This window comes from Platalea leucorodia (genome assembly GCF_965183815.1).
Source record: "Platalea leucorodia genome assembly, chromosome: 2".
Taxonomy (NCBI): domain Eukaryota; kingdom Metazoa; phylum Chordata; class Aves; order Pelecaniformes; family Threskiornithidae; genus Platalea; species Platalea leucorodia.
Window position 1 is genome coordinate 74,540,150 of NC_138824.1, and position 24,631 is coordinate 74,564,780.

General features: G+C 52.8%; 1 protein-coding gene across 2 annotated transcripts; it reads left to right on the plus strand.

The window, feature by feature from the left end:
• Positions 1-13,700: 13,700 nt before the first annotated feature.
• Positions 13,701-23,597, plus strand: SHOX (SHOX homeobox; the record flags this gene model as incomplete). Of its 2 annotated transcripts, none has more annotated exons than XM_082330967.1 (5): positions 13,701-13,974; positions 17,287-17,495; positions 21,738-21,795; positions 21,884-21,975; positions 23,352-23,597. In XM_082330967.1, 5 exons carry the CDS (start codon positions 13,701-13,703, stop codon positions 23,595-23,597), a joined length of 879 nt encoding a protein of 292 aa, XP_082187093.1. The 2 variants fall into 2 exon arrangements, with proteins under 2 accessions (XP_082187093.1, XP_082187094.1); XM_082330968.1 differs by having other exon boundaries at positions 21,884-21,972.
• Positions 23,598-24,631: the final 1,034 nt, after the last annotated feature.

Genomic DNA, 24,631 nt, shown 5'->3' on the forward strand with positions numbered 1-24,631 from the left:
AGCTGTGTATGTCATGTAAGCCTTTATTTTTGCTTCTTTTGAAGAACATGGTTATGGAGACTATATGTGTGTTTTCCTAGTGAGTGTTGATTTTTTTTTACCCCTGTACGCTACACTTTGTTAAATACTAAGTGTAGGTGTATATTAGGGAGTCTATATTACTTATTATTTTTTTACAAATAATAATCTGTAATTTTAACAAACTGAGAAAGCATTGCTAATATTCTATAAATAGTTTTGCTTGGCAAGCAAATTTCAGAATTTTTGAAAATCATTTTGGAAAGTCATTACTTTTTATCATTCTTTACATTGAAAATAGCTTCCAGTAGCAGACCTAACTCTGACGTCTTCTGTTCAACTTGGCAAGCAGGAGAACCACATGAAGTCACCTGGTTTGCATCACACATCTAGCTTGGAGACAGAAAAAAATGGTTACTGTTGAGCCTTGTTACTGATCAATTGCCTAATAAAAAAACAAAAACAAAGCAATGTTAAGAAACGCCTGTTCAACCACCCCTGCCAAAAATCTTTCTTAAACTACAATTTAGTATTAGCAAACATATTCATACAATTTTTCTCCCAATGGGCCTGTTTTATTTTAAAATCACTTTAGAAGTAATAGAAATTTGAAGCATGCACAATTTACATTTGACATTTCCTCCAATCTATCTATTATATAAGGATGATGTATCTGAATATGAAGGATCTTGAGGCATAGCAAGGTTGCCTGGTAATGCACAAATAGACCGCAAAGGGAGTTCTCTTTTCTCTCATTCACATTATGATTCTCTGAAGGACAGTATCATTTCTGTATCTCCTCCCTCAAGCAGCACGAAGTCTGTGTCCACAGAGCCTGAATATTTGCCATGGGAAAACAAAACAACAAAGAGAAAAAAATTAATATGAAAAATCTTAGAAAGTAAGGGATAAAAACACAACCATGTTTAGCAGTTGTTACTAGTAAGTTATTTTTAAAATTAGTTGCATCTGTGTGCTTCTGGAAAAACAATCATAAGAGCTATTACATGAAAATCTAAATAAGGAAAATTATTCGGAACACTCCAATGCATTTTACTTGCATATTCTTAAAAAGTAGGAACTAATCAGTCCCAAATATTTATGTATGCATTTGACTGTCCAAACTATGAATATAGTACTACTTACTCCCTGCGTGCCATGTTACATAGGCACACAAAGTGAAAGCAAGTCTGAGCTAAGGTGCTGGCCTGTGCATTTCAGCGGCCGAAGTCTATGCTCACTCCACTCTGTCTGCGGGTGGGAGAAGGAGGTAACCTCTGTCAGAGGAACAGCAATAAACAGCTGGTGATGGTAACTTCTTAAACTGTTCCAGCTAGGTCTGCCAAATTTAATCTGATCATACCCCTCTTTTGCTGTAACGGAAAAAAAAAAAAAACCCAATTCATAATTACTTAAACGTACCCTCTCGAATGCACTCTCTAATTTGAGGTGCCTCACCTTTTGATGGTTTAGGAGATATGCGGGACATGACTTTTTGAAGAGCGCAGTATTTAACAACTTATAAGGGTTGAAGACAACAGGAACTGACAACACATGCCACGGTTTTAAATCTGGACATCTTGTCTCAAATTACAGATGGAATAGAGACACATAAATGACCGGCCACTTTTAAAGCCTGGGCTCTGCTCTTCCCAGCCACCCCACTAAAGGATTTGGGCATCTTCATTGTGCAAGCGTGAGGTCTACACCCTGCTTAGGTCCTCTCTTTCCATGAATCATCCCTTTAAAAATCATGGAAACCACTTCGCTGTTTAGTGTTTCCATCTTAAGAAGAACAGTTATTTTGGGGTCACTGGTGGTTCGGACCAGTCTGTCAAACAGAACAGATGAGATGGGTCAGTTTGGCAGACAGCAGTGATTATTAATTATTATTTCCTTGTAATCTGGTAAGACCTTGTTCAGTGAAGGGCAGAGACCCCACAGAGATGCTGTGAAGATACTTTCCTGCATTTGGCTCATGAGAACAAGATGTGATGAGCTCTGTGGCCAAAGGCAGAAAAAGAAGAGAGAACCTGTTAAACTTATTATCTGTGTTATGGAAAATGCCTAAGGGTCCCAAGGAACATGAAACTGCCAAGCAGTAGACACAACAAAAATGGAAGAAATGCCCTAAACTTTATAGACTGCATAGATAAGGCAGACAAATGAAGAGAAGACAAAATGTTCTGTTTAATTCCCATCTTGCAGGTGGGAAACTGAGGCAGAGAAAGACTAAAAAGTGATTCACTCAACAGCACATGGGAAATCCCTGGCAAAGTCACAGATTGCCAACCCCAGAAATTCCATGCTTTCAGCAGCATCATCACCAAACCCTCTTTTGTAGCCAAACTCTTCTCCTTCTGGCTTTCACTGGTGGGTTTTATCTGCACCAAGGCTTTCACGTTACTGCAGAGCTGGCCTCCTGATTTCCTTTTTTCTGTACGAAAGCTTTTTTATATATAACTATATATTGCGCTTGATGCCACACCTTAGATCAAAGTGTGCCTCCTTTCAAAGGCAAGTAGTTAAACTTCAGGCAGGTTGAGCTGACCTTTCTCCTTCCTCAGCATGACCCTCGTGAATACTTGATCGAGTCATGGGAAGGACAGTGATGGCTCGGAGAAAAGCCGCAATGACCTCTGCTAATACTAACAAGTTTCACTCCCCATGAACGCAGCAAGGATTCATTAGCGCAGGGAGGATCCAAAAATATACAGGATGAAGAAAATTAGGCAAATTAAAGATGCACTCAATTTTGCCTCCTCTAAAATGGATTCCCAGAGGAGTGCAGTCAGTTTAACTGGTTTTAAAAGCTGCGGTGTCTAGAGGCGATGTACTTAACTGTTCCCTTCCTCCTTGCGTTTTTAGCACCCAGCTCCTTGTTTTTTTCTAGTTGTCAGAAGGGTTTATGCAGTTTTTGGTGGTTTTTTTCCCTTACAGCCCAACACAGGCTCTTTGCACATTTTCCCGAGACCTTTGGCCCTTGTCCCCAGGCTTGCCTCCACGAGCGGCCGGCCAGCCCTCACCAACCCGTGGCAACACAGCTGCGGCAAGCTGCTTTCTGGGTTACCCGAGCCTGCAAAGGCATTCAGGGTCTCCGAAGCCTTTCATATCCCTCCAGTTGCTCCTTAATGCGGAAAGCAGGAGTGTCCCGCCATAGTAATCAATTGACGTTCTCCTTAAGCGTGGTCCATATGAGGATTTCCTTGGAACCTCCCTGCAGCAGTCAGGCGAACCACCGAGAGCTGATAATCTTCTAATTAATAACACGGAGTTAGTGAATAACTCATGCTTTACAAATAAGTCAGCACATGGAGGTCTCAAGACCCCAGTGTATCCAAAGGAAGCCCGAGAGAAACTAATTGACATCTGTGGGGGCTACAAGGTCTGTTGGCTAGCCTTGCAGCTCTCCACAGCTGCTCACACATACCCAGAGGAACTAAGGGGAGGCTGCAGGCGGCCAATTTTTAAACAAATCCAGAAACCCCCACAGCCTCGTCAACGGGTGGATATTCACGCGTGTGGACACGCAGTGAGGGGTGTAAACAGGAGCGCGTGGTGAGATTTGGGTGCACGGCAGCCTAAGTCCTGCTTATTTAGCAACATCGAGGACAGAATTCCCCTCTTTAAGGAAAAATAAATGAATAAACACTCTTGTCTCTGACAGTGACTCCAGTCCCCTGCCCCAAAAGGAGCAGCATTACTATGCCATTAAACCGTTTTCTTCCCACAGCTTTTCCTCACTCAGCATTAAATGAGGACACAGTGCAGCAGAGGGACCTGCAGATGTCAGCCCTGGGCCTCCATTTCCTTGGGGCTGATATCAGGAGACCCAACTATTTCTGAAGGCCACGTCTTTACTGCCAAGCAGCTGAGCCTGCGTGAGCGAACCCTGGGCAAACCACTGGCGGGGGACTTCTTGCTGCAGAGGTGACAGAAAAGTGCAATGAAGGAAAAAAGAGCATCTGCTGGGAAAATAAGCCCCCAAACCCCCTCCAGTTCAGGGAAAGGCGGGAAAATATTTCACTTTGCTGCTTCTGGTGCCAGCAGCCCCAGCAGCATCACCCTTCCCACTGGTGCAGCAGCCCCACTGGTGCTGAAGGGTGGCCCTGCGACTTCCCAGGTGTCCCAGGACCATCGCCTCTGGGGGCTCTTTGGAGGCCAGCACAGCCCCAGGACCCTCTGCGTCCTGCAGGCTCTGGGGGTGATGGCTCCCCTAGGCCAAGCAAAGGCTGTGCGTAACCTGCAGCCCTGAGCCCGTACCTGCGCTGTTGCTCTCCTCGCAGCGCAAGCAGCAGCAGGGCAGCTTAAATCGGTCATTTCAAAAGTTGGAGATTTCACATGGCAAGGGCGGGGAACCTTTGAAATGGCAGTAAAACACATGGCAGAGTTTCAGTTTTCCCTGTGTTTCTAAGTCTAGTCAAGTCTAGTCTTCAAGCATTTCTAAATCCAATTCATCTACAGAAAGCCTGTGCGCTTGCGGGTAATTAGCTTGGAAGATCTCTTTGTTGCCTCAGCCTGGCTCTGTATAATACGCTCTGGTGAGTCGGAGAATTTAGTTCACTTAGAATGGGGTCATGTTAAGAAACAAGCTTGCAATCCTCAAATTGCCTCTGTCATTGGAAAAAATAAACCTCGCTCTTTCAAATCCTATTTACAGAGGCACAACGCAAGCCCCCGTCAGCAGAAGTGTCGTGACCCGCCATGCGTGGTGGGTGCTCCACAGGGCTGTGTCCTGTCCCGTCCACAGGCAGTTCCCGGCATTAAGTGAAGCCAAGGGTGAAGCACAGGCACAATATAATGGAAAACCACAAAGACGGGATGTTCCAGGAGTAATGAAACCCCAGGGAAATTAGGAGTGGGATGCATGTATCTGAGAGAGGTTTCAATGAGCAATTCAAGGGCTGAGTGTATGAACTGAAGTTTGTTGTATCACTTATCCCACTGGTTTTCCTCTGCCACAGCATGGCTTTCTGATTACTTCCACTCTTCTGTTTTTGTGCTAGACACGGGGCTGTGTTGCGGTGAAGGGCAGCCTGGCTCAGGCAAAGCTGAGGGTGTCTCATTTGGGTAAACATCCCTCCCGCCGGCGGCTTCGCTGATGTCGTTTCCCTTCGTAGAAAGTTGAGGATGTTTGGGGGGGGAAGGCAGCCTTGCTGTGGGGCTGGTAGCCCAGGGAACACTGCTGGCTGCGTCCCCCAGGCTGCCTCCCAGGGGGCTACCCCACGAGGGGGTATACCCAGCATACAGTAGGGAATTAGGAGCCGTTTCAGGCTGATGCTCAGAAGGTAGAAAGCCCTTAACCCCTTCTTCCCCAAAAAGGGGAAGGAAGAGAGGGCAGGGGAAGGAGGAGAAGGCAAGCTGCTTCTTGTACCACCTTGCAGACCCCCCCCTCATGTTATTCCCACCACGGACCCCTTAGAGCCTCATTTGGCAAGGGGCTTAAAAGCACACCGTGCTGCTGTCGTATAACTTCGTTGCACCACTCACTCGCTTCTACCTAGAGCTACTGTTCCCGGGCTTCCCACCTCCCCGAGTCTCACCTACAATAATCCCTATCATAAGCACCTCTGCAAACCCCCCTCTGTACAAGACGGGGGGAAGCCCTGCCTGCTGCCGGCGGTAGAATGTCTCCATTGTGGCCCCGTGCAGGCGCTGTATATAATCTTTCTCTGCCAATATATGTCTTCGTGAGCTGCCCCCCGCTCCCCCTCCCGAAAATAAAACGACTATTCTTTTCTGTTTTAAGTAGATTTCGTGCAATAAAAAACATTTTATTGCTTCCAGTAATTGGTATTTAATTTGCAGGCCTTTACAACTTGCAAAGAACAGACTGCTTTAGCTGGAGAGCTGGTATGTGTGTGCACTTTGTGGATTTTATTCCACTGGCACTTGCTTAGTTGACCGGTGTAAAATGATACAATTATGGTTTTGCAATCAGAAAGGCTGCAGATAAAGACCTGGAGAGACGTTATAAGGTCCTGGGTCCAATTTGAAGCAGCAGGCAAGACAATATAATTTTAGGGGGCGCTGCCAGCCTCAGACATCAAAACTTGACTCCTGTTAAGTGTTTTCCATTTTACTGTCAAAAAATCAAAGGCTGTTATTTAAACCCGGAGTCTCTTAAAGTTGATTTTCTTTCTCTCTCCTTCTCCCCCACCTCTTTTTTTCCCTTTAACTACCCTGATAAACGCGAGGCGAGGTAACCTGTGAAATGTTAGCCCCCTCGCTCCCCGCCTCGCCGTGCAGAGGCATTGAAACCCGCCGCAGCCCTGAATGCCTTTTTGGGGTGAAGTCTCGCTCCGGCCGGCCCCATCCCTTCCGACGGCGGCCGGGCGGGGGCGGCGGGGCCGGGGGGGGTCTGTGCCCGTCGAGGGCCGCGGCTGCAGGGGTGGCAGCCGGGGCCGGGGCCAGCTCAGCGGGGAGCGGGGGGGACGCGGCCCGACCCTTCCGCGGGGGAGAGGCCGCTGCGGCAGCCGCCTCCCGGACCTGCGGGTGGGGGGAGTCCGATTTGCCCCCCGGGGGGTCGGAGCAGAGCTCAGCAGCAGGGACGGGCCGGCGCACCTCGCCCACCCGCAGCCTACATGAGTGGGGACCGGGGACGGGTGGGGGGGAGTCCGCCCTGCGCCTCTCCGGGGCACGGCTGCAGATCTGCCGTTAAGACGCTGCCACGACGGGCGGCCCCGGGCAGGGCAGCATCCCGCCCCGTCGGACGCGGGGGCAGCGGGGCCGGCGGAGGCGGGGGCGGGGGGCGTCCCGCCGCTGCCGCTCAGCCCTGCCAGATCGCGGAGCGCGGGGTCGCAGGGCTTGTGTCTGTCTGTGTGTCTGTGTGTCCCCGTGCCTGTGCACGCATGCCTGTGTGCACGGATGTGTGTGTGTGTGTGTGTGTGTGTGTGTGAGCGCGTGAGCGTCCACGCGTGTGCGTCCTCCCCAGGTTTGCGGGGACTTAAGGACCTACCGCCGGACGAGGCCAGCACCACCTCGGAAAGACCTTCGAAAAACACGCGTGTCGTTTCCAACTCGCTTTACCGGCGCGGTCACGGCGGGGCTGACGCCGCGGCGGCGGAGCGGGGGTCAGCCGGGGTGCCCGCACGCCGCCCCGCACGCCGCCCCGCAGGCTGCCCCGCAGGCTGCCCCGCACGCCGCCCCGCACGCCGCCCCGCAGGATGCCCCGCACGCCGCACGCCCCCGCCGGCAGCCTCCGCGCCTCCCCTCTGCCCTGGGCAGCCACATAGGCAAGCCGTGCCTCTTTCTTATATAAAAATATAGGTAAATCCACGGGCTTCTGCTTGTAATAAACTCGCAAATGAACTATTCCTTCCCTTGAGTATTAAACCATTATCTGATTTAAGTTTACTCTAATGTTTCAACAATTTCGTTCCGGTAAGGGAAAAGGATGGGGGCGGGGGGAAGAGATCGTTGCGCCCTTGACAGAATAAATAAATAAATAAATGTAACCCTAAATAGTCTTCTGTAGGAAAGAAGTTAATATACTCAATTATTTTCTGAAAAAGATCATAACATCTGGAAATTGATATCAAATGGTGTACAATCCCTGAGAGACGATAAACTTCCACTGTATAATATTTCCACTAGAAATCTTAATAATCCCATAAATCTTCCCTGTGAATTGGGAAAATGTAACAGTTCATTGAAATACTCGTTGGGAAATAATTGAAAAAATGTAATAGTTCACTGAAATATTCTTGGGGTTTTTTCTTTCTTTGGTGCTGTTGCTAACTCTCTGCATGTGTGTAAATATTCCTACTTCGTTTTAAAGACATACGCGGAATATTCCCTTGAGCGCTGCATACCATAAAAGAAAAATATGCCCTTTTGACTTATTAATCATTATTACAGAGTTCAAAATTGCAGCGTCCCTCGCACATTACTGAAGGAGGCAAACAATTCTCTCTGTGTCTATTTTGTGTTGCTAAAATCACTACAAACTTCACAGCTCGGAACTTTTTTTTTTTTCCCCTCTTTTTCTGCGGTTTTTCTGATAGACTCTTCCATTGCTGCTCGAGTTACCCAGGGCGACTGAAACCAAGGGGGCTACTCGCCCGTTCTGCTCGCCCACTAAATTGTAATTAATTACACACAAAAGCAATCGCTTGTTGTAATTCACCACGTGAATGTTTAATTTTACAGAAGTAAAAGTAGATGAGGATTTGAACGCGCCTTGGCTCCCTGTAATGACTGTAAGGGTAATTAATGTCGCCGGCAAGACGCAGCTTTTTTTTAGAAAATAATTGCGATAGAGAAGAGACGCTGTGTGTGTGTGTGTCAGCGTGTGTGTTTGCATGTGCCCCCGTGCAGGAGAGAGGAGAGCATTTGTGTGGGTTTGTATTGAATTAATGTATCCCTTTGGTTACGTCGCTAGAAGTCGGAATAAAGACAATTAAGCCCTTAGCATTTCTGTCACACTCCATTAATTACTGCAGCGGCTCCTGTCCCGACCGCTCCGCAACGTGTTCCTCAGGTACGAAGCCCGTCCAGCAGCCTCAGCCGGGGAAGTAGGCTATTGTTACTTTAAACTACAGCCTTTCAAAGGTTCTTTATTTGACTTTTCATCCAAGATTGTTTTCCTCTCCTTTAAAAATGTTTTTCTAAAAATAAAACTCAACATAAATGTTTTAAGATTAGATTTGCGGGGAAACAGTTTAATTTTCACCATATGTTGCCCCGGCGGCTTGTAGATTTAAAAAAAAAAAAAAATCTTTCCACTGAAGCTACCCCCAAAAAAAAAAAAATCTAATATAAAAATGTATTCTTCCCAATGCGTTTCCCTCCTGTGGGCCATTTTACGGCCCCCAAATAAATCTTTAAGGTTGCAAGGAGGGGAAAAAAAAAGTGCCCCGATGACGGAAAAGCAAGTCCTGCCATGATAATGTCCTTTATTAATATTATAGATGTGTAGTGTGCTGGATGGATCAATCATATCCATTCACAATCAGGATTAAGAGAGCCTATTTTAATGAAAATCTATTAGTCTCTCATTTGAGACACGGATGTTGCTTAAATCAATAAACAGCATAAAAGAGAATACGACACAGGTTTCTAAATTAAAAAAAATCCCATCTATGAAATGTGTTAAGACGTCTGTAAAATCCTGAAACCCTCGATCGATACTTATAAATATTTAATGTTTTTTTTTTTAAAACACAAATTGAAAACCATTAACACTGCATCCATTCTTATTATTAAAACAAATTGTCCTTGGAATTATGTGCTGTGGAAATGGAGCCAGATTGAAAGGGCATCCTCTGAAATATGTTTACTCGCTTTCATGTAAACCAATAAAAATCTGCAGGAGTCTGTAGCGTGAGCAGAAAGGTTTGATGTACAATGTCCATGATTACAGTCTCTGAATTAATCACGAGAGAGAGAGAGGGAGGGAGGGAGGGAGATGGAGAGAGAGGACTCGGTTATCTACTCAACAAAATCTTGCTCTTCGGGTCAGAGCTTATTAAAGCGTGGATTAAAACGATGATTTTTCTGTTGCTTATTTGCCCCATTTCGACCAAAATAAGCTGGGGGGGGGGGGGGGGGGGAGGAAATCTGTTTGGCCCTACGTCATACCATGAGTCAATGTACAAATGTAAATTCCTCTTATAAATATGAAATCCAATACTTTGCCTTGGAAATGCTTAAAGCTGATGCAACGCTTAAACTCATTCATAATTATTCCTCTCGTTTAACTCTGAGAAAAACCCCGGTGGTCAAGAGCTCCCTTCGGAAGCCGAGTGGAAGGGACCACGCGTACCGACACCACGCTGAACAAACGCGCTCCTGCGGCACCGGTCGGGGGCCGTTCCCGGGCAGGGCGAGGCTCCCGGCTCCCAAACGTCCCCCCGCCCGCCTGCCCCGCTCGCTCCCGGCCGGGCTTGAGCACCCGGGGCCGGGCACCGGGAGGCGGCGGCCCCCGGGCGGGCTCGGGTCTGCGGAGGGGACTCAGCCCCGTAGGGCCGCGGTGGGGCAAGTGAGGAGAGGGGAAAGGCGGGGGGGGAGGGTGCAATGAGTGGACACCCCCCCTCCCTTTTTTTGCCCAGTTAGGACGCCCAGCAGGGCGGAGGGCTCCTGTCCGGTGCCCCGGGGCGGCGAGGAGGGAGGAGGAGGATTTGGGGGCACAGTGCCCCGGGGGTGACCCGGGAGGCCGTGCTGCCAGGGGAGCCCTCAGCACGCTGCTGATGCCCGGTCCTGCAAGGGACTGGGGGGAGCGGGGGGCGTCAGGGAGAGAGGGGTGCCGCGGCAAAGGGGTACCCGGCGTGCCGAGCTGAACCGGGGTCCGGGGGCAGCTCTGAGGGGCGCTGGTGACTTCTTAGTTTTGCGACAGGGTCCCAGGAGCTCCGTGCCTGCAAGGGAACGGGGTTTGGACGGCAGCTCCTTCCCTCCCTCCCTCTCTCCATCTCTCCCTCCCTCCCTCTCTCCATCCCTCCATCCCTCCTCCCCAGCCCGTTGTCAGGAGCAGCAATAAGCTTAATTCCCCTCTGAACCCGCTGCCAAAGTTTGCAGCGGGGTCAAAAGTGCCCCCCACCTTCGCCCACACCCGCACCACCTTGCCCTAGGTGCCCGCACGGCCGCAGGCTGCGGTGGGGGAGGGCGGGGGACGCTCCCCGCCTCCCCCCGCTCCCCGCCGCCCCGTTGGGCCGGGCCGGGCCGGGCCGGGCCCGCCACCCCTCCCAAAGCTCCGCGCTGCGCGGAGGGTGCCGTGAGGCCGTGCGCGCCCGCGGAGCTGCCCGCACCCCCGCGCCCTCCGCCGCCTGCCCCCGTGGGGGTCCGCGGCGTGGGGCGGCGGCCGGATCCCCGGGGAGGCTGCGACTTGCACCACTTTTTTTTTTTTTTTTTTTATTATTTCCCCCTTTTTTTCCCCTTTCCCTTTCCGGTGCTTTGTTTCGCTTTTCGCTTTCGGAGCGAGTCTGAGGCAAGTTCGCCCCCGTCTTGCAGGGCTCCCCCCCGGCGGCCTCCCCGCTGCCGTCGGGGGCGGCGAGCGGCGGTGGGACGCGGGTTGCCGCGGCATTTGCGCGCCCGGTGGCTGCCCCGGGCCGAGCTGCGCCCCGCGGGCTGCGGGAGCCGGGGGGCACCCGGCTTTCCCGGCGGGCACACCCGCGCTGCCGGGAAGCGGGGAGGGAGGGCAGGATGGGGATGAGGCGGGGGGGGGGGGGGGCGGGAGGCAACAGGGCTTTTTTTCCTCTCTGTTGTAGGGCGCTTGGGTTTGCCCCTGTCCTCGGGGCCCGGCGGTGGCAGCAGGGGCCCGGGGGGGTCTCCGGGAGAAGCGCGGCCCCGCTCCCGCGTGGGCGGCAGGCGTGGGGCTGGGCGCAGGGGGGGGGGCGGCGGGGAGGAGAGCGGGACGGGGGCGAGGGGGAGGAAAAGGGGGGGATGCGGAGGAGGGGGTGCGAGCTCCGGCCGCTCGGGGAAGCCGAAGCGCAGGGTGCCCGGCGGGGCTGGGGAAGGGGGCTCGGAAATATTTATCCTCCTTCGCCGTTGGCTGCGAGGGAGGCAGAGGGAGGCCGGGCGCGGCGCGGCGCGGCGCGGGGGGGGACCGGCGCCGGGCGAGCCGAGGGCTGGGGAAAGTTTTCCCTCTCCCCGCGGGCGCGGGTGCCCGCGTCCCGCGTGTGCGTGTGCCCGGGGCACCCTCGCCTCACGCGCCGCGAGCCCGTACACGCGCGGAGTGCGGGGGAGAGGCACCGGCAGCAGCGCGTCGTGCCGGGGTCTTTCCCTACCATACGTTCCTTCCACGTCTGTCCTTCGCCTTTATTATTTATGTGGTGCCGTGTGATATACATTAGAGCCTCGGATTTGATTGGCGTTTGCGATGACAAGACCTGTTTGTTAAGTCGCAAGGCTTCCTCGGCTCCCTCACTTGTGAAATGAACTCTGGAGGAAGGATGCCACCGAGACACCACAATATAATAAATGTCAGGGATAGCCGCAGTGCCGAGATCAAATGATCAATCCTTGTCCCCTAGATAATAATTTTAAATTCGCACAGGGAGGGATTGATTTTTCTTTAAAGCCCCTTATTAATTGCTTCCTCGATTATTATTTTTTCCCCTCCTCCTGTGGAGGTGTTAACTCTGGTGCTGGGGGCACCTTTGGATTAATTAAACGTATTTTTAGTGTTTTAATGTTCTGCTAATTTTCAGAGCAGTCCCGCGCTCCCCCGGTACAGAAACAATGGCCCCTTGCTCCGGCAAGGAGCCTCCTTCGGTTGCGATTCAGAGCGGAGGGTGGCGTGATGATGGGCTCTGATTATCTCAAACTCGAGGCGAGGGAATGAGAAGGACGTAAAAAGCCAAACGACCAGAAGACAAAATTCCTCCAAACACCAAATAACCCTTCGCCTTAAAGCCCGAGGAGAGGAGATAGATAGAAATAAATAGCTGGCAAGTCGGCTCCGCTTGCGGATCGAAGGGTGCGGAGAGGGGCTAGAAATGCCGGCGCTGTTATCTGGAGCTGAATCTCAGGCAGCTATTCAAGTGCACAGAATAATAATTATTCCGGGAGTACAACAAAAATAACAGCAGCCTACCAAGAACAAGGTGGGGAAATTATTGCTAGTCCTATCTTAAATCCGGCAGGATATGTTTCGTTAAAAAAAAAAAAAAAAAGACGATTTAATGCTCTATTTGTCGTGTGCAAACTCTCGTGTTAACAAATTACCCCATCCACTGCACGCAGCAGGGTAGCTCTACATCCAAAGAAACATTTTAGATTTTAATTTTCCGCAACAGTATCTTCAGACGGCATAATAACAGTAAACAAGAAAACAGCCCCTGCAATGTTTACACGCACCTGGAGAGCCCCCCACCTACAGATACCCCCCCCCAGCCGAGCAGCCCCCCCCAAATCCTCCGAACGCACCGACACGGGTCTCCGAGACACCTCGCAACTTGTTTAAGTGCAGCACACGTCCCCCTCCGCGCACCCACCCGCCCGCCACAACCGGCAACACTTTCAAAGCAGCATTTTTGGTTCGCTGACTATTTTGACCATTTAATTAAGCGAAATTAGCTAAATAGCAAATCAGGTAGAATTTCCAATGATTACAACAAATGCACATCTCCGGCTTTTTATTCATTACCTTTTTTATTGAACACTCAGTTTCTTTTCCTCTTGACAGCGATACATTTAATTGCAGGAGCACAGTTATTTGATTAGCTGTGGGTCCGTTTTTACTCACGGTGTTGCCACGCACAGGATGTCCTTACAATCAATTAAGTCTTCCTCGACTTTCATTTCTGCAACCCATTTACAGAATGCAGATACCTATTTTCATCTTTTCCTCTCCCCCCCCCCCGCTTTATTCCTCTCTCTCCCTCTCTCTCTCCCCCTCTTTTTCGCTTTTGCCTCTTTGCCTCCCTAAATCAAGGTGCAAAGATGCCAAAGAGTGATGAAATGAAAAGAAAGCCAATTGCTGGACTGAGGTGGGGGAGATAGCTGCTAGGAGTCCGCCTGCGACTATGGAGCAGTCAGTAATTGCTGGAGACAGGGAGAGCTGGGGGTTGGGCTGAGGTAGCCATGTATAAATAGTGTGATCTCAAATTGAAAGGCATAAATAACAGCAGGAGTGATCTAACCCTATACAGCCCATCTTCTACGTGCAAAAACAGCGTGCGGAGGACGGCCACATCTCCGACTGAAAACAAGTGGATCTCTGTGGATAAGATCACCGGGCAGCCATGGAAGAACTTACGGCTTTTGTATCCAAATCTTTTGACCAGAAAAGCAAAGAGAGCAGCAGCGGCAGTGGCAGCAGCAACAAGAAGGAGACGATCACGTACAGGGAAGTTTTGGAGAGTGGGTTGGCTCGCTCTAGGGAGCTTGGAAACTCTGACTCTAACCTGCAGGACATGACCGAGAGCAGCAATCATTGCCCGGTGCATCTTTTCAAAGACCACGTAGAGAGCGACAAGGACAAACTGAAGGAGTTCAGCACGGGCAGGACGGCGGAAGGTAAGAGCGGGGCTGGCCGCCCTCCGCCCCGCGCCCCTCGCCGGCGGCCCCGGCCCCCTCCCGGCCTGCCCCCGGCGCTCCGCAGCGGGGGCGAGCCGGCCGCCCCGGCCCCGGCCACCCCGGCCGCCCCGGCCCCGGCCGCCCCGGCCCCGGCCACCCCGGCCACCCCGGCCCCGGCCACCCCGGCCCCGGCGGGGCGAGCGGCTCGCCTCCCGCCGCCTGCCTCCCTCCTCCGGCCGCCTCCCTCCCGCAGCGGCGGGAACAGGCGCTGAGAAACAGCCATGCCTGCCTGCATAACCTGAGCGGAGCCCTGAAAAATAAGTGGCAACTTCGGTCCTTCCCCCCCCCCGCCCCTCACCCCCGCCAGCCCCCGTTCACATCCGAAATCGATCCGGTGCGTTAGGCGCTCGCTCGCCCGGGGGAAGGGGGCAGCGCAGGACGTCAGACATTTTTGTCTATCTGTGTATTTTTGTACGAGAAAACCTGGTCCGGGGAGTTTTAATGCCTCCGAAGACCTGTTCTTCCTGCTTCCGGGCCCTCAGGATGCTGCTGCTTCTCCTGGGAGAGAGCGGGATGTGGAGAGGGCTCTCCCTGGACATTTTGCCTTGTGTCGGTCAGCCTGTCCTATCCAGAGGCTGCGGCCGGCGAGGAGGAGGAGGAGGAGGAGGAGAGGGGCCTGGCTGGGGGGGAGCTGCCCGGGCCCGGGTGAGACGGAGCATCCCTGCGGAGAGAGGCACCGGCCGGCCCTGCCGCCTGGTCCCTCGGTCCCCTGCCCGCCCTTCTCACCGGGGCCCGGGCAGCACCGCGTCCCGCCGGGGTGCGGGGACCGCCGGCCGAGGGGTAAAACGCCTGTTCCTTCGCTTAGCGGAAAGAAATTCAAATTTAAAATCATTTTTAAACCGAGCCGGCTAAAAGTCAGGTACGGGCTGGCAGGGGAAGGAGAGAATAAAAAGGGCGGGGGGATTAGAAAGTTGAGAAAGTGTCTCTAGGCAAGTTGGACAGGTGGACCTGCCTGGGGAGCTACTGGCTAGCTTGGGGCAATAAAAAACGGTTAATAGGTTGGGGAACAACAACCAGTCTTTCAGCTGTTTCCTACTGTTTGATCTTGTTTAATATAACATTGGGCGAAAGGCAATTTAATTTACAGCCCAAACGCTTATTTAATATCCTCCTCTCTTCCACCCCCTCCCCAAACAGAAGGACGGGGTATAATCACGTATTCGGGTACCCGTATTTCTGCACAAGCCCGTACCACTCAGCACTGCTGATTTTTCTTCTCTGGTCGAGAGATTGCAAAGCGAAAGGATTCAGTTTAGAGGAAGCATTCGCGCAGGAGGTGGTTTTAAAAAATGAAAGCAGGGCATGCTTCAGGAAAAAAAAAAAAATTAAAAAAAATGATAATGCGAACGAACGAAAAAATAATCTCTCTGCTACTCCCCCTTTTCCCTGTGTATCGAAATTCTGGCTTGTATGTTTAGCTAATCTAATCTATGGAGAGGGGCTGGGGGTGGGGATGGAAGGGAGGAGTTGGAAAGAGCTGAGATGCTTGTGACAGTTTAAATTCATGCCAGGTTTCAGTCTAATTTCAACTGATTCCGGCGTGTGATTTCAGTCCCACCGATACGTTAGTTAATATTTTATACCGATCATGGACATGCTGTAGCCTCGGATCTCCGAAAGGAGACAGAGCTTTTGAACGCGCCTAATTTTCCCTAGGCATTTGCTGGGTTAGCACCCTCGTCTTTTCACAGGCGTTCCCCTTACAGGAGAAATGCGAACAAAATGCCATTAAAACCAACCAGCCAACACCCCTCTGCGGAGGCCAGACCCTTCCCAAAGTTTTATGGAGCCGATATCCAGCCCGGAGTCGGAGCCGGGGAGCCCGGAGGAGCGATTACGGCCAGGGACAGTTTTCATTTCGGAAGTGAAAACGAGCACTTCGGCTTGGGTCCCCGCCTCGCTTGAGCACAGAGGCAGTTCAGGACGTTTTATTACGTTCAATTAACTTACGATTTGCAGTTCGTCATTTGCATTTTGGGATGCCCCTAAGTATATAGGGCAATATATATGTGCACGCGCACATTTGTGTGTGTGCATACATATATATATATATATAAAATACGTGTGTATTTGATGAGGGAAAACGGATTTAATTCGGGATCATCTGCAGCTGTGGCTTCCTCCCCAGCCCCACACCGCCCCGGAGGTGAAGCAGGACAAAGGAGGCGGCCGGGGCCGGCTCGTCCTGGGGCTCCGCGCTGGAGGCGCACCCCGGCGGGCGCCCCGGGCCGGCAGGGCATCCCGGGGAACCGGTTCAGTCTCCAGAGGTGCCCCCTGCTCCCGCACCTCCTCTCTTTTCGTTAGCCGGATTTAAAAGCTTTAGGTGCTTTAGGCCGCCTGGCATTGGGGGGGGTGGGAAAGAGGAAAGACAGCTGTAAAGCCAAAACACGAAATTCCCCCCAAGACAAAAAAGGGCAACTGGTTTCTCCCGCTAGACAGCGGGAGACCCCCAGCCCTGCTCCCCTCTGCCCAGGACAAGGGTGCACAGCGGCTGCCTCCGGCCGCAGGCTCGCCCCCAGCCCTGTCCGGCTCCGTGAGGGCTGTGGGGGGCGTGTCAGCTGTTTTGGAGGTGCTGGGGGGCACCCACGGTCCTTGAGTCCGTGCAGGCCCGCCGCCCCGGCGGTTTCAACCCGCCGGCAGGTATTTTGGGGGAAGGAGAGGTGATAAGGAGGAAAGGGACGGACCGTCTCAGTCTCAGGCCCATGGAAAGTTTCTTTTACGAAGCAAATATTTTCACCATGACAGCGGTGGGGAGCTTCTTGCATAACCCGCTTTACTTCGGGAGAAAACGGCGACGGAGAAACCCCCTTCCCCCGCCTCTTCCCGCCGCCTGGAGGTACCGGGGGGCCGGCGGTTTCCCTACCAGCCCCTTCCCTGAACTGCCCGTGCCAACCGGCGGCACGGCTTCCTCCTCACCTTGGAAAGAAAATAAAATTATATTTATATGTATAATTTTTCTGATGGGGCATCAGCCAGGCAAGGCAGCGCGGCTCCCTCCCTCCCTTCCTCGGCCCGGAGCTGGCAGCGGGGCTCAGCCCGACCCGGTGCCCCCCGGCCCGGCCCCCAGCCCCGCTCGCCCCGCCGGGTCCGGCCCGGGGACCCCCCTCCCGCCCGCTGGTTGCCCCCGCAGGGTTGCGCTGAGTTTGGGGACGAAGAGAGGGGAGGGGGGTGACCCCCGTGTGCTGCGGAGAGAAACTTCGGAGAGGTACGAGGGGAGGCTCAGTGTCGTTTTCCCCTTCCCCCTCCCGGCAGGGATCTACGAGTGCAAAGAGAAGCGGGAAGATGTGAAGTCAGAAGATGAAGATGGACAGACCAAGCTCAAACAAAGGAGAAGCAGAACCAATTTCACACTAGAGCAGCTGAATGAGCTGGAAAGACTTTTTGATGAGACTCACTATCCGGATGCCTTCATGAGGGAGGAACTAAGCCAGAGGCTGGGACTGTCTGAAGCTAGGGTTCAGGTAAGAGAAAGGCTCTGTTCCTGGAAACGTCCTCACCTCACTTCCTAACTGCCAGCGGATCCTAGCACAGTGCCCCGCTTCATCCCAAGCGGGGAGGTGAAGGCAGAGACGACACGTGTGATGGGGAAGCTGTATGCAACTCCGCTCTACCTGTCCTGCCAAACAGTAATTCTGCTCTGGGAATATCTGCCCGTGCCTTGCGTTTCCTAGGAAGGCGGTTTAATATTTTATTATTATTATTTTGGGGGGTGGGGTGGTGATAGCGGTGACAAGTCTCTAATAACTGAGCAGTTCGCTGGTTTTTTAATTGTTGTATTTTTCCTTGCAAACGTGCCATTAACTCTCCCTTAATCCTCACTTTCTTCCCCCACCCTCCTTCTTTCATGGGGCCGTTATAAAAAAAAAAAAAAAAAAAAAAAAGCCCAGAAAACAATCGCCGTGAATAAGGCTAGACGGTTTGGGTGCTGAGGGACGGGATTAGGCAGAGCCGGGGGAAAGGTGCCCGCTCTGATTCGCGCAGCAAGCGTATGAATGCATGGCACCCCATCTGGCCGAGTCTCCCCCCGTCCCTCCCATCCCGCTTCAGATACAGCTAAATACCAATTAGCCTTCGAAAACCTTGAAAACAGGCCCGGGCTGCTGTAGTTCTGGGGCCATCAGAGCCGTCTGTCTGGGTGGCTCCACATCGATTATTTTAAAATTCGATTTTCGGTTTGATGCAGGGGAAAAATACATCCCCCACCCCTTAAGCCAACTAGGGAATGCATCCCCAAAACAAATGTCGCGTTAAAAAAGAAAACCCTAGAAATAATTAATAGATCAACCTGTGGCTCCCTGAGCAGGCCTAGAGCAGGAGAAACCTGGAGGAAATCCCTTCTTAGGTTATAACTCTGTGCTTGGCCTAACAGACCCAAACCAAACCAAAACCCAAGAAGAAAAAGTCACCAAGCCAACACCCCCCCGCCCCAGCAAAACGCCTTCACGCCCTGGAAGACGCGAGATGCGCGTGCATACGTATCCCCGTCTATACGTCTCTGCGCGGGGTAGGCGTAGGTGCGGGCGCGGCTGTGCGGGCAGAGGCGGAGGTCCCGGTGCCTGTCCCCATCCCAGGGCAGAGCGGGGGGACAAGGAACCCAGCCCCGAGCTGGAGCGGGCAGAGGGGTGGCCTCGTCCCCCTCCTTAGACTGGGCGGCAGGCTCAGCCAGCCCGCGCCCGGGTGAGCCGCTCTCCTGCTTTAAACAACGGCCTCCTGGAGGCATTTCCCGAAAGAAATAGGGTAGCCAGGTTGTTTTCTGTCTTGTTTTGTTTTTTTAAAGGCTCTCTTCTCCCCTCGGCTCCTGCCTCTCTCACTACAAACGGAGCTGGGCGAGGGATGGTGCCGGGCACATGCCTTAGGAAGGGCGGCTCGCAGGGGATATTGCAGGGGTTCAGAGTGCTGCTGGCCTACTTTCTCCTGGAAGATTGATCTAACCACACCATATAAATTAATGAAAAGATTAAACTTTTGCTGAAGGGGACATCAACTCTTATGTCATCTTCCCAGATCTTCTTACTTGGGCTCTGTAATATCTTTCCAAGGCCTTGATGTACTGTTTCTATAAAAATAAATTACTTGTAATTGAATTCTGCACTCTTTCTTTCAAGTACTTTATTACTGAGCAGCACCTTAACAGGATGTTCATAGTTACAGGAAAATTGCTGCTCCAAGTGCTTAGAGATCCTAAAACAGCACAAAAAAAAAAAAAAAAAAAAAAAAAGTGATTCAGGCAGAGATTATGAGAGGTAAAAAAAATCTAACAATCTCACAAAAGAGTTTTGAATGAAAATAAAGCTAGAAATAAAAGAAATATCAAGAGGGGAAAGAGGAGAAATAGCTAATTAATTAGGAAATAAGCAGAGCGCTTGATATCCATCAAGAAATGGAAGCAGAAAAAAAGGAGGAGAAAGGGGGAAAGGGTTTTTTTTTTAATACTTTCAGAATTGTTCTCTAATTCCTATCTGAACCGCTTGTCCCTTGCTGTTAAAGGATATAGTTTCAATTTAGTGTGGAAATTTGCTGTAAATAAATTGAAGCTCCTATGGTAGCTAGTCCTTATTAACCTTTTATTTTTAGTGTTGTACTGGAAACTCATATCACCCAGCTGTCAGGGTTATAATTGAAAGTTATGAGACCATAGTGAGGAGCAGGCAGTAATTCAATTACAACAAATATCTTTGGGTTTATGGTGCAGGGCTAAATTAAATGTCATTATTCACTGTCTCTAATGGAAATCAAAAGGAAATCAGATTAGAGCATTTGTGAAAGAAATCACTGAGTGATCCTTAATGAAGAAATAACTGTCTAAAACAGTGTACTGTGCTTTACTTAGCATATTCATGACTAATTGGAATTGATCGTGAATCACACCAAGCCTGATTTATTATCGCTTAACGCAGTGGCTAATTCATCACTTTTATTCCTCATAACCTTATTTTTTCATAGCTAAAGGGAAAGGGCACTTCGTTTTCCAGATTCAAATATAATTTCTGTTTGAAAGATGTTTTGATTTGCAAGAGAAGTTGTTTAAACGCTGCTTAAATTCCTCCTGACAATTTATACTCCTTTGGAGGGGTGGGGGGGGCGTGGGGAACGCACGCAAGGAGATTTCCTGCAAGGATTTACAACCGTAAAAAATGTATTATTGTCGCTACAGCACGATGATATTTCGCATGCCCATATTAAAAAAAAAAATATGTAAATCCCTAACGGCCCGGTTAACAGGAGAAGCGTTGCACGTTGTTAATATTTGCGTGTTGCTCGTACGGAAAAGCAGGCTTGTGCCGTGCTGTGCGTTTCGAGGCGGCAGCGACGCCCGGTTAGCGCTAGCGACCAGCCGGCGGGGGCCGGGGAGCGGCAGCGGTCGGTCGGTCGGTCGGTCCGTCCGTCCGTCCGTCGGTCTGTCCGTACCCGCAGCCGCCCGCCGAGCGCTCTCCCCCGGCCACCCTAGGCAGGAAAAATGGTGCTCCAAATCAGGGAAGGCCAATTCCTACTTAAGAAAATCACTGAGGTACCCGAGGTAATTAATGCCTTTGGAAGCCTTTCTTTGCACTAATTACTCCGTTGTAAATGACCATCATTAAGGCAATTGAAGAAAGCTTGAAGGGAAAATTTGATGTAGGAAGTGCAGTTAGTATTAATTAACCGTATGATCTCTTGGCAAGTGCAAGAACATCAAAGGTTGTAGGTGTTTACTTAGCTACAAGATTTTATCAGCGGTGAAAGTCAATGTTTGTCCATATTCGGGAGGTTTTGGTGTCGGCATAAGGGTCCACAAAACGTTTTGGTCCGTGCCCCTGACGATCCTTTGGGGAGAGCTGCTAAACCAAGCACCTCGGAAGGGGGGGAGTAGTGAGGGTCTGAAATGCCCCTGGAAGGGAGGCAGGGGAGGCGCGGCGGCAAGTTCTGCGCTCGTTTGAGTCGGAACGGCTGGAATTAGGGCAGGATTATTGGATTACGGGCATTTCTCGGGCAGGGGCATAAGCACTTCTTTACACCCCAGCCTGCAAAGATGTTGCTCTTGTCTGTCCAGAAGCGGGTTTTGTTTTCTTTTAACGTTTGGGGAACGGGGAATGATTCAGCCCCTCTCGTGCAAGTTCAGTATCTCGCATCTTCTTTGAGATCTTCATTCGCATCTTCATCGTTTCCAAGCCCAGCGCGGGAGAGAGCAGTCGGTCCGGTGGCTCAGGGGCCGGGCCCCGGGGGCTGAGCTGGCCCACGCTGGCTGTCCCCGGGGTGTTTGAGGCGTGCCTGGAAAGGGGTCGAGGGTCCCACCCGGCCTGCCCGTGGGCTTAGTTTAAGCGTTTGTGGGGGCGGCCCCTGTCCCCAGACGGGTGGCACAAGGACGGCCACTGCCCGCCCGGGGGACAGGGGGACCTCGGTGCCAAGCGGCCAACTCCCGGCCTCCCCGGCTGCGAGGGCGCTTCTGGTCGCCTAGGGTCAGCTCCCGCTGGGAAGCCACACCGAAGAGCAGGGCCCCCCCAAGCAGCCCCCCCGCAGCACACAGAGGGGCTCACTCCGCCCGGGGCTGAGGTCTCCCCCTCGGCTGCTCCCGAGGAGAGACCGCAGCAAAGTTGTGCGGAGCCCCTCGCCTCTCCCCGCCATCCCTATCCCCGGAGATAATCCTCTCTTAGCAGCTGCTGTCTACCTCTATTTTTGTTGTTGTTTTTGTTTGTTTGTTTTTTGTTTGCGTTTTCTTTTCACAGGTCTGGTTCCAGAACAGGAGAGCAAAGTGCCGAAAGCAGGAAAACCAGATGCACAAAGGTGGGTACGGGGTGCGGGCCGGCCGGGGGGGCGGCCGCGGAGCCCTGGGCCGCCTTCGCCGCTCACCCGGCCCTGTCTCTCCCCGCAGGTGTGATCCTGGGAACCGCCAGCCATTTAGACGCCTGCAGAGTGGCCCCCTATGTGAATATGGGAGCCCTGAGGATGCCTTTCCAACAGGTAGTTAGCTCCGGTTTTATTTTCCTTTCCCCCGGCAAGCTCTGACCCCCTTTCGTTTGCACGGGAGGAAGCCGGACACGTTTGCAAGTGCCATTTATATAGAAGTTGGCACGTATTAAAAACAGGCTGTAAAACTTCGCGAAGGAGCCCCCGCCCGGCTGCCGGCAGCTCAGCGCCCCTCGGGCCCGGGGAGGGGGCCGAGCGGGGGGTCCCGCCGCCCCGGGAGGCGCCGCCGGTGCTCCGGCCCCCCCGCCGCCCCGCCGCGGGCTGGCAGAGGGCCCCGGGGCCGCCCGCAGACGTGGCAAAGGCGGCCCGGCCTCCCCGGGGTGCCGCGCCTTCCCGGGGCGGGGAGGGCCGGGGGGTGCCCGGGCAAGGCCCCCCTGCGCCCCGCGGGGACGGAGCGGCCCGGCCCCGAGGGCTTCGGTCTCCGCCGGGCGCCGGAGAGCGCTGCGGGAGGGTCCCACGCCGCGGCCGAAACCACAAGGGGGGAAAAAGCCGTGCGGACCCTCGCCCTGGCGTCCTGCTCCCCCTGCTTCCCGGGCGGGCTGTCGAGGCCGGGCCTTTTCCGACGGAGGCGGCCGCCCTGGGGGCGGGAGGCTTCTCCCCGGTGCGCTGCCGCCGGGCCGGGAGCGGGGCCCGGGTCCTGGCCCCAGCGAGGCGCAGCCCCCCGGGGGAAGGCCGCGGGGGGAGACCGGGACGAGGGGGATGAAATTCCGTCCCGCTTCCAGCCACCCCTCGTAACTCCCCCCCCCCCCTTTTTTTTTTTTGGTCAATTAATCGGGGAATCGATTTTTCCCAGCCCAAAGGGATCCTCCACCAACTTCCACGTCTCAGAGACACGTGGAGCTGACAGATTAATTGTATTGATTTTTAAAAAGACATATTTGGACCAAAATAATTAAATGCATAAATAAACTCTCCCCCACCCCTCCCCGAACCTACCCGGAGCTGAAATCTCTCAGTCAACCCAACGTGTTTGTGTAGGTCGAGAAAGCTCCAAAGCAAACACCGACCCGGTATATAAGGGACCCGTGGCCAGAGAGTTTTTAGCAAGGTATAAATAAACATCCCTGAAGAAAAAAAAAAAAAAAAAAAGCTATGTAGCACTTGTTGGCGCCCGTGCGTTGGGCCGCATATATTTTTTTTTTTTTAATTTTATTTATTTTTTTTCTAAGTACGAGGAGGGTTAAGTGTGCCTCTGGCTGGGCGCGGAGCGGGGCGGCACGGGGCGCGGCGGGCGCCGGCGGCAGGCTGCCCTCTCGGCTGCCGGGAGGGCGGGGGCCGGTCCGGTCCGGTCCGGTCCGGGGGATGCGGGGGGCGCGGGGGGTCCGGTTCCGCGGCCGCGGGGCTGACGCCGTGTCTCTGCCGCCGCCGCCCAGGTCCAGGCGCAGCTGCAGCTGGAGGGCGTGGCCCACGCGCACCCGCACCTGCACCCGCACCTGGCGGCCCACGCGCCCTACCTGATGTTCCCGCCGCCGCCCTTCGGGCTGCCCATCGCCTCCCTGGCGGAGTCCGCCTCCGCCGCCGCCGTGGTGGCCGCCGCCGCCAAGAGCAACAGCAAGAACTCCAGCATCGCCGACCTGCGGCTGAAGGCCCGAAAGCACGCCGAGGCCCTGGGGCTCTGACACGCTTCGGCCGAGCCCCCCCCGCCCCCGCAACCCCGCCCCGGGTGCCCGCGGCCGGCGTGTGTGTGACCCGCAGGGACCGCCGCTCTGCCCCCCCGCTCCTCCTCCTCCTCCTCCCCGGCCGCAGGGCGAGCAGCGGGCGCTCCGGGCCGCCCTGCCGCCTTCTCTCGTTTTTGTGCTTTATTTTTTTGTTTTGTTTTGTTTTTTATTTCCTTCCCCTTTCCCAAGGTCTGCGAGCGCTCGGCGGCGGCCTCCTCTCCGCCGCTTTCCTCGCCCTCTCGCCCCCAGAGACTCGGCGGCCGGGCGAAGAGGGAGGCCCCGGCGGCCGTTGGAGGCCGTTGGTGGCCGTTGGTGCTGCGTGGCACGGTGGGGACGCTCCGCCCGCCGCGGGGCGAGGGCGCCCGGCTCCCGCATCGGGCACAGGCACGCACAGGCACACACGCACCAAACACGCACCCACGAGTCAGAGACTCCGCGGAGGATAAAGTAGGTGGGAGGAGAGAGACAGGAGAGTTAAAAAAAAAAAAAACAAAAAAACACAAAAAGAAAAAAAAAAAGAAAGGAAACGATCTCTAAATTATGTTAATCTGTGAACATTTGGGGACACTTTGGATTTTGACCCTGGCAAAAGTGATCGCTCCAGCATAACGTCATCTGCTGCTGTCAGTTTTGCTACCTTGTGCATGTGTCTAACTAAACAGGTTTTGAAGATCAGAAATATATTAGAATGAAACTAAACAAAACAAATAGTAATAATAATAAATAATAAATCCTTGGGGCTGGTCTCCATTAAAGATGACATTTCTTTGTTGCCAACAGTATTATTTCACTGCCATGAATCTCTTCCATCACTGAGGAGCTGCTGCTGCAGAACTGGTTTGAATTTAAATGTGGAATTTCAGATCTGAGGCAAGGCAGTTTTGGTTTTTTTTTTCTTTTCTTTCCTAAAAAAAAAAAGCAGCAATAACAAAAAATGTGTGTCTCAAATGGCTATGTCCTTTGAAAGGAGAAAAAGAGAGACTAGAATTTACTAA